The sequence below is a fragment of the Giraffa tippelskirchi genome, chromosome 12, assembly GCF_054371585.1.
Source record: "Giraffa tippelskirchi isolate mGirTip1 chromosome 12, T2T-mGirTip1v1.2.pri, whole genome shotgun sequence".
In the NCBI taxonomy this organism is placed as follows: domain Eukaryota; kingdom Metazoa; phylum Chordata; class Mammalia; order Artiodactyla; family Giraffidae; genus Giraffa; species Giraffa tippelskirchi.
In genome coordinates, this window is record NC_137286.1 from 106,731,496 (window position 1) to 106,748,506 (window position 17,011).

Sequence of the window (17,011 nt, forward strand, 5' to 3'; positions counted from 1 at the left end):
CCGGCCAGCGGGGCCCTGGGCTGCCAGTGGAGTTGGCCGTCACACCTGCAGGGGAGACCCAGGCTTTGCCTCCATGTCACCTGTGCCCATGCAGCATGGGAGGCCCGCATAGGTCCACCTTTCAACCACACCTGCTTACTTATGTTAGCGGCACCTCTGTGGGGCTGAACCACATGCCCCCAGCTCAGGGTAAAAACCACATCAGGGTCACTCCTTACCCCACACTGAGCTCCGTGGACCTGGGTGTCAGCTATCACAGGACACGAGATGTTAGTTACATGCAAGAAAATTTGCAGCAACATCCCACCCATAGATGGTAACTCTGCAGAGAACTTTTCTTAATAAAGGAAGAGTCTAGGTCTCAGCAGCTCGGGCAGTGGGAGGAGCGGCAGCGGTCAGGCTACTCAGCTTCGCGAAGACCCAGCTCTCACCGGCCCCGCTGCCACTATGCCCAAGAGGAAGGTCAGCTCTGCTGAGGGGGCGGCGAAGGAGGAGCCCAAGAGGAGATCGGCGAGGTTGTCAGCTAAACCGGCTCCTGCAAAATGGAAACGAAGCCAGAAAAGGTGGCGGGAAAGGATAAATCTTCAGACAAAAAAGTGCAAACAAAAGGGAAAAGAGGAGCAAAGGGAAAATAGGCAGAAGTGGCCAACCAAGAGACTAAAGAAGACTTACCTGCAGAAAATGGAGAGACTAAAAACGAGGAGAGCCCAGCCTCTGATGAAGCAGAAGAGAAAGAAGCCAAGTCTGATTAATAACCACACACCCAGTCCTGTCAGTGGTCCCTGTTTCCCTTCTTGTACAATCCAGAGGAATATTTTTATCAAATATTTTGTAAATGCAAGTTTTTTAGTAGCTCTAGAAACATTTTTAAAAAGGAAGGAATCCCACCTCATCCCATTTTTGAAGTGTAAATGCTTTTTTTTAAGAGGTGAAATCATTCACTGGTTGTTTATTTTTTGGTACAACCAGAAAATAGTGGGATATTGGATACGGGAGGCTTTGATTGTCTTGGGTGTCAGCTTAACATTCCATAGATGGGGGGTAGCTTTTATATCCTATAATACAAAAGCATACTAAATGGCAGTTTGGAGTCAGTTGTGCATTTAATGTCTTGAACACTTTAAATTCTCTTCCCATATTGTTTCGGTAGAATTATTTCCTACAGCAAACCACTTTTTGACCTTGGCTCTCCTGGTCAGAGCTTTGTGCATTCTATAGCATCTTTGGTCGTGGTAGTCCAGTTTTCCTAGTAACTTGGTAAATGTGCTGTGAACGATTGACAGTTTGGGTATGTAGTGTATATGATATTAAATTGTGAATCAGTGGGACTTATGATGTAACAGCATATCAATATTTGAAGATATTGGTACTTGATATCCTGTTAAGAAAAGTTTGCTCCAAACTTTAAGCTGGAAAGTCACTGGAATAACTGTTAAGAATCACAACTACATGATATTTTATATTTCTGGTACGTATGTGAAGAATTGTGTACAAATTGAAATGTCTGTGTAGTGATCCTCAAAACAATCAATAAAATCTCAGTTATAAAAAAAAAATAAAGGAAGAGTCTAAAATTAATACTTGGGTTAGAGAAGTGAGCACTCACTGAATAAAATTCCCTGAAAACCTGCTGTGGGCAAGGCACTTGCCCTGGCAGAGGCTGGCGCTGGGTGCTGGTGCTAGGTACTAACTGCTGGATACTGGGCACTAGAAGAGGCAATGATATTTCTGTCCTCAGGGGTCTTCTCCCCTAAAAACTGGTAAGTAAACTCTCAGCATCCCATATCACCAAATGACCTCAGTGCAGAGTAACTGTGTGAACAACACACAGAACAGTCGGAAGGAAATGACTATGACTCCTAGAACCAGAAAAGCAACTGAGCCTGAGAGCAGGGGTGAGTTTCCCAGATGAAGAAAGCAAAACCCAGACCGTGGGAACAGCTCCACCCAGAGATGCCAAGTGACCAGCACCAAGTGTGAGGAGGACCGTCCCCCACAGGTGTTCCAGCGGCCAGCGGGGTAGGTCCAGTGGGAGGTCCAGGGGTGGATGGATGGGGTGGGGTGTGGACACAGTGGGGACACAGTGGGGCCCCCTCAGGGGCAGCTCTGCGGCTAGAAGCTCTCCCTGAGGTGCCCACGTGAGCACCCAGCCCCGGGGCCCACAGCCGCTCACCTCCAGAGGCCCCTCGGCACCAGAAAGTAGTCCCGCCCTCTGCCTGCTCGGCCCCTGGCCAGCCCTGGACAGAGGGTCCAGGCCCCAGTGTCCCCAGGGCCCCGCCCCCCACATGCATGAACCCTCAAACAGGCGAAGTGAATAGAAGAATCAGCCAATAAAAAGGTGACGAGGGCCTGAATGCCATCAGCAGAAAGGAGAGAACAGAGAAAGCAGAGGCAAGATCAACGTGCTGCCCCCAGAGAGAGGAGGGCCCGGGGACACCCTGAAGCCAGTGAGGGGAGGCTGGACCCCCGGGGACGAGACTGGGGCCTGGGGAGGCTGAGGCCTAGGGAGGCTGGGGCCACCAGGAGGAGGCTGGGGCCTGGGGAGGCTGGGGCCCCAGAGGCTCCTGGCCCCAGTGGGACGTCAATGCCAGGACGTGATCAGTTATCGGCTGTGAGACAGTCAGATGCCAGGCCTCCAGATGCTGCTGGGCAACATGCCTGACTCTCCTTGGAGCCGTGCAGAGGTTTTCATCAAAGATGAAACAGAGCAGCAGCGGGCACAGCCCTGTTCCCGGGCGAGACCGACGGTTGTCTGCCTGGATGGCCTGAGCTGTTCACTGACGTGGGAGCCTTGGGAGTGAAACAGCCGTGGCTCTAGGTCCAAGTCCTGTGTGGCCCGGACAGCCCAGTTGCTGAAGTGTCCTCAGGTTCTGCAAACAGCCCCAGGGCGTAGATGAGTAACTGTCCAAACGCTCTTTGCGTCTCAGACAATAATGCTTTGAGAACCCAGACCTGTGACGTTGGTCTGCTCCCTTTCTGTTGTATCGGTTTGCTATAAAGCTAGAAGCCCCTAAACTTTCTAAACGGCCACCACACAGATCCCGTAAAGGAGGGATCCCGAGTGCGGAGGCCAGGGCACCTCCGACAGACAGGAGGGTGAGAGGAGGCCGAGGGGCAGGAAGGGAGAGGGTTGGGGGCCACAGCAGGGTCCCGCCCTCACAGGGACAGGGACCGGGATCTGCAGCAGCGGCCCCTGCCCTCGCTCTGCACGTCCTGGGCCCTGTGTAAGGACTGGAACACGGCGAGTCCTCACCTATTTGCTGAGCAAATGGGAAAGAAAATCTCTGTGGGGATCAGTGTGATACAGACATGTCTATTAGGAGAACAAGCTGTTTCAACATTTCAATGGTTTGTTGAAATTTTTTGTGAGCAAGTGCTATTAGTTAATGAACACTCTTCTGTGAATTAACGCCAGACCTTAAGCTGAAGAGCCCAGGGTTTTCCCTTATTGATTTTCTTAATGAACAGACTTTATTTTTCTGGGTTTAGGCTTACAAAAAAGCCGAGCAGAAAGTGTAGAGGGTTCCCATATACCACCTCTTCCCTACGCAGTTTCTCCCGATTTCAACATCCTCCAACACACGGTACTCTTGTTATTAATACAATGGACGAACCCATACTGACACGTCATCGTTGCCCAGAGTTGGTAGTCTACACTGGGGGTCACTCTTGCATTGGACTTGCTACGGGTTTGGATAAATGGACAATGATGTGTGTCCACCATCATCGTCTCATACAAAGCAGGCCTCCCTGGAATTCCTCTGTGCTCCACCTGTTCATTCCTCCCTCCCTCAAACCCTGAAACCACTGATCTTTTTACTGTCTCCATACTTTTGCCTTTCCCAGAACGTCATGTAGTTGGAATCATACAGTGTTTGGCCTTTTCAGATTGGCTTCTTTCATTTAGTCGTGTGCACATAAGATTCCTCCATGTCTTTTCATGGTTTCACAGCTCATATCTAAATAATATTTCATTGTGTGGATGCACCACAGTTTATTTATCCATCACCTACTGAAGGACATCTTGGTTGCTTCCAAGTTTTGACCATTATGAATAAAAGTGCTACAAACATTCATGTGCAGGTTTTTATGTTCATGTGGACCTAAGTTTTCAGTTCCTTTGGGTAAATGCCACAAGCATAGTTGCTGGATTCCTGGGGTAAGACTTGTAAGAAACTGCCAAACCATCTTCCAAAATGGGTATAAGTTTTGAATTCCCATCAGCAGGGAGCGAGAGGTCCTGTTTCCACACAGCGTCCCCAGCATTTGGACTTTCTATGGATTTTCAGACATTTTAATAGGTGTGTAGTGGGATCTCGCTGCTGTTTTTCTTTGCATTTCCCTGATGATATACAATGTGGAACATTTCTTCATGTGCTTATTTGCCATCTGTATGTCTCCTTTGGTGAGGTCTGTTAAGGTCTGTGGCCTGTCCTTTCCTTCTCTTTCCAGCTCTTTTGCAGAGCAGATATTTTTAATTTTAATGTAGCCCCAACTTAGCAATGGGCTTCCCTGGTTGCTTAGCAGTAAAGAATCCACCTGCCAATACAGGAGATGCAGCTTCAATCCTTGGGTCAGGAAGATCCCCCTGGAGAAGGGAAAGGCAACCCACTCCAGTATTCTTGCCTGGAGAATCCCATGGACAGAGCCTGGGGGGCTACAGTCATGGGGGTCACAAAGAGTTGGACACACTTTAGTGACTAAACAACAAGCCTAGCCATGTTTTCTTTCATGGACCATCCTTCTGGTGTTGTAGCTAAAAAGTCATTATCAAACCTAAGGTCACCTTTAGATTTCATCTCCTAGGCTGTCTTCTAAAGCTTTACAGTTTTGTATTTTACATTTAGAGCTATGATCCATTTTGAATTAATTTCTGTGAAAGGTCTGTGTCTAGATTCCTTGTTTTTCCTTCCTTCTTTCTTCTTCCTTCCTTTTGCACTTTTTTTTTTGCATGTGAAAGTTCAGGTGTTTCAGAACCATTTATTGAAAAGACTATCCTTTCTCCATTGAATTCCCTTTGCTCCTTCATCAAAATTCAGTTCACTTTATTTACCTGGGTCTGTCTCGGCCTCTCTGTTCTCCTCCATTGATCTGTGTTTCCATTCTTTAACCAGCACCACACTATCCTGATTCCTGTAGCTTTAGAGTAACTTTTCAATCTGGATGGCAAATATCCTCCAACTTTATTCTTCTTCAGTATTTTGCTGTCTATTCTTGGCCTTTTGCCCCACTGCTCTTTTCCAGGTATAAGTTTTATGATCAGCTTGCTTGTTAATGTATCCATAAATATCTTCCTGAGATTTAGATGGAGACTGCGCTATATCTAGAGACCACGTTGGGAGAAGCAGACATCTTGGTAAGGTTGAGTCGCCCTGTCCAAGAACACTACTGTGGGTTGAACGGGGTCCCCAGATGATATGCTGAAGTCCTACGCCCCAGGAACCGGTGAATGTGACCTTCTTTGAAAAGAGAGATTTCCAGGTGTGATTAGTGAGGATGAAGCTGCACTGGATTGGGGGGCCTTGAAGCCCAACATGACCGTGGCCTTCTCAAGAGGAATGAACAGCGACCACAGGGAAGACAGACACCCAGGGAGGCTCTGTGACACCAGAGGTAGAAACAGGAGGGAGGCCACCACCCGAAGCTGGGCAGATGAGGGAGCGGCTCCCGCAGTCTTCAGAGGGAGCACAGCCTGGCCCCAACTTTGCACACAACTTCCAGACTCCAGAACTGTGAGAGAAAAAATTCTGTTGTTTTGTTCACTTGGTTTCTGACAGCTTGTTACAGCAGCACTAAAAGTCTAGCCCAAAAATGAACTATCTCTGTTTATTTAGATGTGCTATCTATTTCACCAGAGCTTGGGGTTTTTTTTTCATATAGTGCACATTAGTTAGATTTATAGCTAAGCATTCAATTTTTTTTTGAAGGTCGGGGTCGGGGAGGGGAGGTAGCTTTCCTGGTGGTTCAGATGGTAGAGAATCTGCCTGCAATGCAGGACACCCAGGTTCAATCCCTGGGTTGGAAAGATCCCCTGGAGAAGGAAATGGCAACCCACTCAGTATTCTTGCCAGGAGAATCCCATGGACAGAGGCAGGATACAGTCCACGGGGTTGCAAGTGACTAATACACACATGGCGGTGGTTTAGTCGCTAAGTCATGTCCGACTCTTTGCAGCCCATGGACTATAGCCTGCCAGGCTCCTCTGTCCATGGGATTTTCCAGGCAAGAATACTGGAGTGGGTTGCCATTTCCTTCTCTGTAATACACACACATAATACGCATTTAATTTTTTGGTGCTAATATAAGCATGCGGTGTTTTCAACTTCAAATTCCAATTGTTCATTGCTGACATATAGGGAAGCAACTGACTTTTGCATATTAATCCTGTATCCTGTAACTTTCCTATAATTGTTTATTAGTTCCAAGAGAACTTTTATTAATTCTTTTTTGTCATGTATAAAATAAGACAGTTTTGTTACTTCCACTTCCTTCCATATCTGTAAGCATTTGCATTTCCTCTCCCTGTGTTGTTACATTAAATGGCACCTTCAGTAGGATGTTGATGGACATGGTGCAGCCTTGTTCCTGATCTTAGGAGAAAGCACTGAAATATTAAGAAACAAATAACAGGAAAAAAGTCAGCGCCATGGGGCTGGTACAGATCACAAGAACAGGAGAAAGAGATGCTTTTTGTCTGGTGTTGAGACGGCCCCTTTTTGGTCACCTGAGCAAATGCAACACAATCTCGTGGATGCTCTGGAAGTTCTTTCCTCGATGGTCCTAGAACTGCTGCCGTCACTCCGGAGCAAAACGGCTCAGGCGGCATTGTGTGGATCCTGTGTTGGAGTAGGAATGTGGGCAGTCCTGCTTCAAGAGCAAAAGCCATTTCTAGGATCAGCTTTTGTGTCGAGAGACAAATCAATCAAGATGCAAGCCCTGATGGAGCCGCATCTGCTGACTGGGAAGCACTCTGCCTGGTGCTGTGGAAATTAGAAAAGGTCTTGCCTGCATGTTGCTCAGTCGTGTCTGACTCTTTGTGACGCCACGAACTGTAGCCCGCAGGCTCCTCTGTCCACGGGATTCTCCAGGCAAGAATACTGCAGTGGGTTGCCATGCCCTTCTCCAGGGGACCTTCCTGACCCAGGGATCAAACCCGAGTCTCCTGAATTGCAGGCAGACTCTTTACCAGCTGAGCCACCAGGGAAGCCCAGAAAAGGTCTTGAAATGCTTATAATCCCCAAAGACGTTTACAGCCTGCTCATAAAGTTGAGTTATTTTACTACGCTAATGCTGTACCTGGCTGGAGCGTTGGTCTGGGGGGGGAGGAGGGGAAAGAGACTGGAAAAGGGCCTGTTGGAGGAGGGTGGAGGGCGGTAGAGGAACCGCCAAACCCTCAAGGCCACAAACGCATGACGGCAGCAGGTCTGTCTCCTGGAAAAGCCTGGAACAGGTTTTTGTCTCTCTCCACCCCTACCTTCAAGACATTCCAGGGGCCGAACTGTGCTCTCTCTGTCTCTGTCTCGGATGCCCTTTTCGGAGAACTTCCTTCTCTTCAAATGAAGTATTTAGGAAGAAGGTTTTTTAACATAGAGTCTCGGTTCAGCTTCCACCACCCTGGAGAGACATGTCAGGCCTCACCACCAACCCTCTGCCTTGAAGAAGAGGTGCAGACGGCAGCCCCTGGTTTGGGGGAGAGGGTAGGACTCAGTTACCAGTTCATTGAAATAAGCAAGACACGTCCCCTGTCTGCAGTGGGACAGGTTTGAACCTGTAAAGCCTGGTCCCTAAGTGATTTCCACCATTCCCACAGCACTGGACACTGTGGCCGCTACCTGGGGCCCCCCTGGGGCTCCAAGGTGACCTGTGGGAGGGGGCGCCGGGCTGGCGGGGAAGTCCCTCTCTGCTTCCTCCGGAGGAGGTGGCAAAGGGCGGAGATGACTAGTAAAACAACCGCTTTAATTCTAACAAGCCATCAGTAATGAATCAAGACCCACAGTCTCTGTGCCTCCAGGCTGCTCTCGGAGAAAGGGCCCTGCAGGCACCTGGTAAAGCGGGAGTGCGTCCGGCAAAGACATCGCCTCCCTCACGCTGAGCGTGCAACCCATTCGGCCTTGGAAGCCTAGCTGCGGGCCCACCGGCCCGGGAGGTCCCTCGAGGAGCCCAGGTTCTCAGTCAAGCGGCCGCCCGGCCCCAGGGCAGGCTCTGGCCCCCGAGCCCCCGGTGTTGCGGGGAGACCTGGGCCACCCCACCAGTCCGGGACCAGACTGGGCCAGGCCGCGCGCCCCGCGACCCCAAATGGAGGAAGGAGAAGCGGCCTGCCCCGCACCCTGTGCCCTGCACCCCCGTGAGCCCCGCACCTCCGTTCGCCCTCTTGAACCCCGCCCCCCCACTCATCCCCGTGAGCCCCGCGCCCCGCACCCCCGTGCGCCCCGCACCCCCGTATGTCCCGGGGCGGGCGCGCTCCGATCCCCGCGCCCTCGCCTCTCGCCTCCCGCCGGAGAAGCGTCAGGACAGAGGCGGGGTGGGGCGCGGTTATAAGGCGCTGCAGGTGGGAGCCGGGCCATCCCCGAGAGGAGCGGGCGGAGGGCCCTGCAGAAGCCCCACACTGCCGAGCCCGCGGCGCCCGGCCCTTCCTGCCAGTCCGGCTGCGACCGAGGCGGGGGCACCGCCCCGGGACCCAGCGCCCGGAGCGCGCGCAGCAGGTGAGCGGGGGGGCGCGCCTCCCATCTCGACCGCAGGAATTGCATCCAGAAGCCGGAGCAGGTAGGTCGGCGCCCGGGGCCCCCTGGCCCTCAGCCTCCCCCCAACCCTGCCCCTGTCGGCGACCCGGTCCGGGGGTACAGTCCGCCGGATCCGCCTGAACCCCGCATCCTCCCGCCCGCCGCTGGCGGGCTCGCAGGAACGAGGATGGACTGGTTTGACTTTTCCCCGGGTCCCCCCGGACTTGAACAGCAGGTTTTATAGAAGCCTCACACCGGGTGTTCAAGGGCCCCTTTACCCCACTTCCTCTGCTGTGGTTTGGTGTGTCCTGGCTTTCACGGGTCACTGGCAAGGTCAGGCTCGCGTCTGGGGGCGCAGGACTAACCGACAAGCCCAGGGAGAACAGGCCGGAGTGGCCCCGTGATGTCAGCTTCCGCGCCTGTGGGCCGCACGTGACAAGAAGACAGTCACTGGACAACAGTAATTAAGTGTCACTGGTGACACATCTCAGTTAAAAGGCAGAGGCACCAGAGGCCTCTCCCCTCTGGTGGGGGAGACTGGCCGGGTATCACCTGGCACAGGTGTGTGGTTGTGACTGGTTTGGCCGCCCTTCTGGGAGAGCGGACGGAGTGTGAGGTGAGTGTGGACGGAGTGTGAGGTGAGTGTGAGCTGGACACAGCTGTGGACCCCGAGGGCCTGGGGGCCTGCAGCCACGCAGGCCGGGGCCAGTGACCCGGGCATCGCCTCCCCAGGTGGCATTTCACTGTGGGTTGAGCGCCTGGTTGAATTCATCCAGGCGCCCTTTCTCTCTTTGTCAGGCAGACTTGATGCCACAGAAGTCTTTTCTTGCCCCAGCTCTGGCCAGTGTTCTAGAAGAGACTCCTGCCCCAGCCAGGCTCCTTAGAATTGCAGGATGCACAGAGCCTTGTCTGCTGCTCGTCCTGAGAATCTGGGGTGGCATGGGAACCCTGACAGGCAGGGGAGATAGGTTTTGAAGAGAGGAGCCTGTGACATAACTGGGGGGGTGGGTCCCACTTGCCATCACCCCATTGACCCAACCCAGAACATGCCAGTCGGTTCAGCTGCTCCACCGTATGAAAACAAAGTCTGATACCGGAAACCGGGACTTCATTCTCCTTTTCTGACTTTTCTGAATTATAAGAGCTTTAAGAAGGAAAAGAACCAGCAGAGGTTCTGAATGAACAACTTCAACAGGGTGTGAGGAGACTCACCACGCACACCCCCTCCTGCCTCGTTCTGAATGTCCCAGGAGCTGTGAGTGGTTTGTATACTTCTGTTAAAATGTTAGAATGAAATTATGGGAAATAATTTCCAGCCCAGAATTCCAAGTCTGCAAAGGCAAGATGCTGCTGGTGGTGACTCCATTGTCATGTTAAGATTTCTGTTTAACTCACTTGATCCACGAGAATGAAACTGGGTCCCCGAGGGCTTTTTCTGTTTTTATTCCCAGGATCATTTAACTCCAGCTGGACCTAAATGTTTGGAAGGCATACAGGTTTGCTTGAATGAACCGAGATGGCTAAATGGAAAAAAAAAATTTTTTAACTCTTTGAATTCTTAAATGGATTAAGAAGCACACATAATTCTATGAAGTGTCCACTTTTATATTTAAACTCCATAAACTGGATTTTTTTTGTCATTTTTACTGAGTTAATTTTGAAGAAGTATATGAGTCCTAAATCCATTTTATCTTTACTGGTCATTACTTTGAATGGACAGTTGATGAATTTTTGAGTCCTAAAATTTAAAAATCAGCTATCACATTGTCCCTTGGATGACTTGAAATTTCTAGAGACAAAAGGAAAAGACTCTTTTTGATTAAGAAGAGAGTTTAAGGTTGGTTTTTTTTTTTCAGGCTGCTGACTTGGGGCTGAGGGAGTATATTTGATTCCTCAAATTCCATCTACTTTTTCTTAAAGAAGGGAATGGGCTTTAGGTTCAGCGTTGGGCATTCTTATCATTATTGCTTTTTTGTTACTATTATTTTGATAAGCAAAAGAATGCACACTAAAAATTTTATTTTTATTTTATTGTGTATTTGAAGTACGCAGCATCAGGAAACTGGCAGGGGCCAGACAACCCCCATAACAGTTCTGGGAACGAAGGAACACTGGCACACCAGGGTCGCGCTGTGGACACGCAGGGAGGAAGGAGCCAAAGGGCTGTGGCCACAGCTACTCTTTCTCCCTCCTTGGGTCACATCCTCATTGCCCTCAGAAGGTGCACTGGGTTCCTGTTCCTGGGGGATACTGAGTGCCACTGGAGGCTGGGTGATGGGTGATCTGTGATTGATGGTGCAGGAAAACAACGCCCTGGAAGAGGGACCCTCGCCTGGAGTCCTCTCTGGCCGAGGAGCTGTGAGTCCTTGACCAGAGCCCAGGGCGCTGGTTTTGCATTGGCCTGATTGCCTCTTATCAGCACAGGCTTTTCCATCATCCAGAGCTGTTGTAGACGCAGTGAGGAATGTCCTGTCCTCAGATCCATCGGGGACTCGGGGATAAGTCATTGGAGGGAGTCCAGCCCTGGGAAATCTGCCTGGAGGTGGGTGCCGAGGGATGCGGTCGTTCCTGGGCCTTGAGGTTCTGTCATCAGTGACACTGGAATGGCTTTGTCAGCCAAACTAGTTGTGAGTAAATAAGTTTTAAAACAAAAAACTATACTGCTGAGGCAGAATGTTAATAGACCTAAACTATTTGAATTGTAAGAGGGAAGTACAGTCTCTCTTCCTAGCACCGTCTCTTCATAAGTCAGGTCCCTGGTTTCCTGTTTTCAGAGCAAAGCACTTGGGCTGCAGCCATGTGTCCAGTGAATACAGACACCACACAGCCCAGTGGTCTTTGCCTCCAGGAGGTTGAGCGTCACCACCTTCCTACAGCCGGAGACTGGGACCAAGCAAACCTACTCTTTCCTTAAAGGAGAGTCAGGAAGGCGCCAGTTGAAAGAAACCAATCTGGGCCTCAAGGAAAGAGTTAATATTGTACTTTTTGTTGAAAAAGCTCCTCCCATTGGCTGCAGCCTGCTGGAAGCCTGAAAGGAAAGAGGCGCTTTGTTTAATACTAATTGTGATGGTTCCGAGGGAGGCAGTTACTATGGAAAGTAATTTTGCCTTCAGGTCTCCTGCAACCAAAATGTTTCCAACAGGCTCACCCCTGGCCCTCCTGCAGGGGAGGGGGACCTGCCCTCGGTCCTGGCGTGGAAGAGGCCTGGGGGCAGTGGCTACTGGGTGGGGGGGTCCACACCCCCAGCCAGTCTCCTAGTGCTTCTAGTACAGAAGCCACCAGGATGACAGACACCAGGAAGGGTGCGGACACCCTAGGAAGGCACTTCATTTCTTTATTTAAAGGCAAATTGCTGATTTTAGTCAAAGACCCCAGAGAAGTTGAAAGAAATAAAGCTGCTGCCACGATAATTGCCCCTGTTTTTTAAGGAGATGCTCCAGGGTCAGGAGTGGAGGAATCTGCTCTAGAAAGTGGGGTCCTTACTTGGGGGGGGTGACCTCCTGACCTCTCCCTTGACTTCAGCCTCTCTGAATCCCTCCTGGCCAGTGTGGGCTCTGGCCCTTGGGTTGGGGGGTGGGTGGGGACTGTGCCTTTCTCAGCCCGCTGTGGAGAAAGAACTCAGAGAGGAAAGAGCCTTCTTACCAGTGGAAGAGTTTAAATTCTCTACACTTTGTAGAGTTTGAGAAACTGTGGCCTTTATTTGATCAATCAAAAGCTTGCTGGTTGGGCATTGAGTCCACCCCACTTCTGTGGGAGAGGTCTTCTGGTTAACCGGAGAACATCACCACCTTGTGAACAGACAGGAGGGACTTCTCGGGTGAGCAGCCACTTTAAAGTATGTCCAGACATCAAACATCCATGTTTCTTCCTCCCACTGGGCGCATCCCAGTGCTTCCAGAGGGCGAGGATGATGACTGGGAGGATTTATTCTGACAACTTTCACCAGGAGCTGAGTCAATCCTACAGTCCACATCGTCTCCAACAAAGCTTTTAGATCAACGACTCATTACTGTGGACTTGGAAATCCATCAGCCCATGGGGTCAGTGGTCTGAGCCTGGGACCGGTCTTCCTGACCAAGGTCCCCATGTTCCCACCCCCTGGGCACTCACTCAGACTCCGATCAAAACTTTAAGACCAGAAACGGCAACTTTAAAGAGTATACTTTTAAAGAGGTGTGCTTTTTCATTTTTCCTCAGCTCTTTTTTTCAAAAAAGCAAAAACCTGGCTTTCTGACTGACAGATCTGCCTTTGGGTCCTGTCCTGGATCCACAGAAGAATCAAGCCTCCAGCTGCGAGCGCCCCTGGGGCTCCTTCCAGGCTCTGCCCCACCTCCAGGTCGATGCCCTGCTGCATGCAGGTCTTTCTGGGAAACATGAGTGAAGAGCTGCCTGGGGAAACCAGGCTCTGCTGTCCTTACCAGCCTGAGCTCTCGAACCTTCCTGACACCTTGTCATGCCGTGTCCCTCATGAAGGACACAAGAACGTCAGCCACAGCGGTTGGCGCACCCTGGACACACAGCCAGCTTCTCACGGTGCAAGAGCCCCCTTGGCCAGGACCCGGCTGGGCCCGGGGATTCAAGGGTGACGGCCGATGTCTGCATCCAGCAGATGCTCAATGAGTGCTGACTGGCGCTTAGGGGCTGTCGTTTGGTTGGCCCTGGTGATGGGTGGGAGGGATGGAGGGCTTTCCCTGTACTTGGCTCTGACTGTTCTGGACAAAGAAAAAGACAGAAGAGGATGCTTCCAGCACTCTGCGTGCCCCTCCCCCTGCCCAGTGAGTGCCCGTCTCATCCCCACCAGACGGCAGAGGAGGGTCCCACACAGGGCAACATGGATGGAGGCCTGGCCTCCTGAGACCTCGAGTCTTCCAAGAACATGTGCTCTAAAAGTCAAACCAAGGGCAAAAGACGAATTTCTCAGCCAACCAAAATGGGGGCATCCTTTCACAGTATAGGATGTGAGAGAGCTGGCTTCTGAACACACCCGGGCATACCTGGGCTCACCTGGACACACCTGGGCTCACATGAGTACAACTGGGCACCACCTCCACCTCCCCCGCTGCCTCCTAGTGTTAGCCAGTATGATGCCAAGGAAGCAGGTAGGGGACCCTGAGGTGACTGAGGAGTCAGCATGAAAGGGAGGAGCCTGACCCACATTCAAGTGCAAGAAAGTCTCCTGGGGGGTGGACAAAAGGCTTGTGGGGGCATCTCCCTGTAAATGGGCATGAGAACCTGGTAAGCATTTTTTTTCTAAGGAGATAGTCTTTCCCTTTTAGAAGATTCTCAAAGGGTCCATTCTCCTCTGTTCTGAGTAGATGCTGACCAGCTCTCGGGTCTGCTGTTGGTGGTGCAGAGAAGTCTACCGTGTGAACTGTGCAGGTTCACAGTGGAGGCTCTACCTTAGGACGCTGGATCAGGGCGTTGGGGCGGGGGGAACCTGACTGCAGGAAGGACTGGCCCTCCACTCGCAGCTCCTGGTGTGAACTTGGAGCCCATCAGCATGGAGCCGGCACTGCCCGTGATGGGAGAGCAAAGTCAGCCTGTTTGTAGAGGCCTGTGGTTCTCTTCTGGAAGAGGCTCTTGGAGTAGCTATGGTACTAGGTTTCCTGAGAACATGTGATTATGGCAAATGATGTTGTTAGAGTCCCTTCTTAAGCCTGCTGGGTAAAACAGACTGTGTCATCCCAATGAATGATTTTATTTTTCCTCGGATAAGCCATTTAATGCATAAAATCTACTGAGGAACCTCTGTGATCCCTTGACTAGAGTGAAACAAGAATTAAAAGGGAGCTTGGAAAGGAACATGTTTGCCTGAGTTCCTGGGTCAGTGTCAGGCAGCAACCTAACATATAATTCGAGTTCGGCTGAATCAAGATGAAGTCAGAAAGAGAAAAACAAATATCCTGTGTTAATGCATGTATGTGGAATCTAGAAAAATGGTACAGATGAACCTATTTCCAGGGTGGCAATAGAGACACAGACGTAGAGAACGGACTTGTGGACACAGAGTAGGGAAGAGAGGGAGGGACGAACTTGGAGATTAGAATTGACGTCCATACACTACCATGTGTAAAATAGATATTAATCGCTAGCAGGCAGCTGCTGTATAACATGGAGAGCTCAGCTCTGCTCTTTGATGACTAGACAGGTGGAATGGAGGGTGGGAGAGAAGCGATACATGTATACATACAGCTGATTCACTTTGTTGTACAGCAGAAACTAACACAGCATTGTAAAGCAATTATATTCCTTTTTTTTTTTTAAAGATGATCCTAAACCCCTATGAGAACTTGAGAGCGTTCTCAGGGTGGGTATTCCCCCCACCAGAAAACTGCCTACTCGCAGTCGAGAGGGTGATGTCAAGAGAAAGGCTCCTGTCTGTGACATTAGAGCTGTTTTACACGGAGAGACCGCCCCACTCACAACGCTGTGTTCTCGCCTGAGCAGGGTGAAGCGGCAGCATGGACTGGGGCACTCTGCACTCGTTCGTCGGGGGCGTGAACAAGCACTCCACCAGCATCGGGAAGGTGTGGGTCACTGTCCTCTTTGTCTTCCGCGTCATGATCCTGGTAGTGGCCGCCCAGGAGGTCTGGGGGGACGAGCAAGAGGACTTCGTGTGCAACACCCTGCAGCCCGGGTGCAGGAACGTGTGCTACGACCACTTCTTCCCCGTCTCACACATCCGGCTCTGGGCGCTGCAGCTCATCTTCGTGTCCACACCCGCCCTGCTGGTGGCCATGCACGTGGCCTACTACAGGCACGAGGCCGCCCGGCGGTTCAGGCGGGGCGAGACGAGGAGTGAGTTCAAGGACCTGGAGGACATCAAGCGGCAGAAGGTCCGGATCGAGGGCTCGCTGTGGTGGACCTACACCAGCAGCATCTTCTTTCGCATTGTTTTCGAGGCCGCCTTCATGTATGTCTTCTACTTCCTGTACAATGGGTACCACCTGCCCTGGGTGCTGAAGTGCGGCATCCAGCCCTGCCCCAACCTGGTGGACTGCTTCATCTCCCGGCCCACTGAGAAGACGGTCTTCACCATCTTCATGATCTCCGCGTCCGTCATCTGCATGCTGCTCAACGTGGCCGAGCTGTGCTACCTGCTGCTCAAAGTGTGTTTCAGGAGGTCCAAGCGAGCGCAGACGCAGAAAGCACCCCCCAACCACGCCCTCAAAGAGAGTAAACAGAACGAGATGAACGAGCTGATTTCCGAGGGTGGGCAGAACACCATCACCGGGTTTCCCAGTTAAACAGTGGAAGACACCGCATAGCTGGCTTTCCTAATTCATAGACACCTGAGTTAACTTCCTGTAGAATAACCAGGCCGGGACCATGTGGTCCATTCTTGACAACCAGGCCGTGGTGGGACTTTACATGTGGGTTTCAGTGGACAGTCTGACATGGGAGTATTTCCTGAAAACTTAAGGATGTAACTGATGTTGATAAAGGACGTTCATCTAGAAATTGATACTTTTATTAGGAAAAGATATTTTTATAGGATTAAATGTTTTAGTTCTGAATTTATATAAAGTATTTTTATAATGACTGGTCTTCCTTACCTGGAAAAACATACAATGTTAGTTTTCAAATCATCCCATAAGTGTCTAATATTTGAACTTACTCTGTCCTGTCGTAGATATCTGCATTGTCATGAGCTGTCATGGTTCTGAGGGTGGAAAGTGTTTACTGTACAATCAATGTATTTTCACTGCTTTCCTGGCATGGCCAGAGCTGTATGGAAGGGGGAAGCTTTTCAAATGGATGATTTTCAATCCTCATGAATAGCTGATGCAAGAATGCACTCTCAATAAAGATGAGTCCGTTGCTGAAGCCTCCTGCCTCAGGGTTTCTGTTCCGTCCGGGGCGTCACATCCCTGGATACCTGATCAGTGGGTTGGGGTAGTCGCCGGGGAGGCTGCAGGCTCGAGGTCGGAGTGGCTGGAGTCCATGGACTCCTGCTCTCTCTTCACATCCCTTGAGCAGGGGAGGGTTAGGGTCAGTTGCTCCAGGACGAGGAAACTGTCCTTGGGGTCAGCCCAGCCTTGCTGGAGGCAGGTGGGGAGGTTCCACCCTTCTGATGGGAGAGGGGCCCCTTCGGTCCACGGTGACCAGCAAGCACCCAGCTCCATGCCCACAGGTGGTATCGGGGTTCGTGGGTGAACACAGATGCTCTTAGTGAGGGCGATGGGGCACCACCCAGGACTGGTCACTCCACAGATGTCGCATACCAGGGCCACCCCTGCGAAGGCATGCAGTTGGCACATGGGCTAAGTGTAGAGACACCTAGCGAGCAA

At 51.1% G+C, this 17,011-nt stretch overlaps 1 protein-coding gene and 1 pseudogene across 2 annotated transcripts; both read left to right on the forward strand.

Moving 5' to 3' along the window:
• Positions 1 to 447: 447 nt before the first annotated feature.
• LOC145528546 (non-histone chromosomal protein HMG-14 pseudogene) lies at positions 448 to 752 on the forward strand (annotated as a pseudogene).
• A 7,810-nt stretch (positions 753 to 8,562) lies between these two features.
• GJB6 (gap junction protein beta 6) lies at positions 8,563 to 16,547 on the forward strand. 2 transcript variants are annotated; one of them, XM_081551073.1, is made up of 2 exons: positions 8,563 to 8,763; positions 15,168 to 16,547. In XM_081551073.1, exon 2 carries the CDS (start codon positions 15,182 to 15,184, stop codon positions 15,965 to 15,967), a length of 786 nt encoding a protein of 261 aa, XP_081407199.1. In that variant the 5' UTR covers positions 8,563 to 8,763; positions 15,168 to 15,181; the 3' UTR covers positions 15,968 to 16,547. The 2 variants fall into 2 exon arrangements, with proteins under 2 accessions (XP_081407199.1, XP_081407200.1); XM_081551074.1 differs by having other exon boundaries at positions 8,563 to 8,702.
• The last annotated feature ends 464 nt before the right edge of the window (positions 16,548 to 17,011 follow it).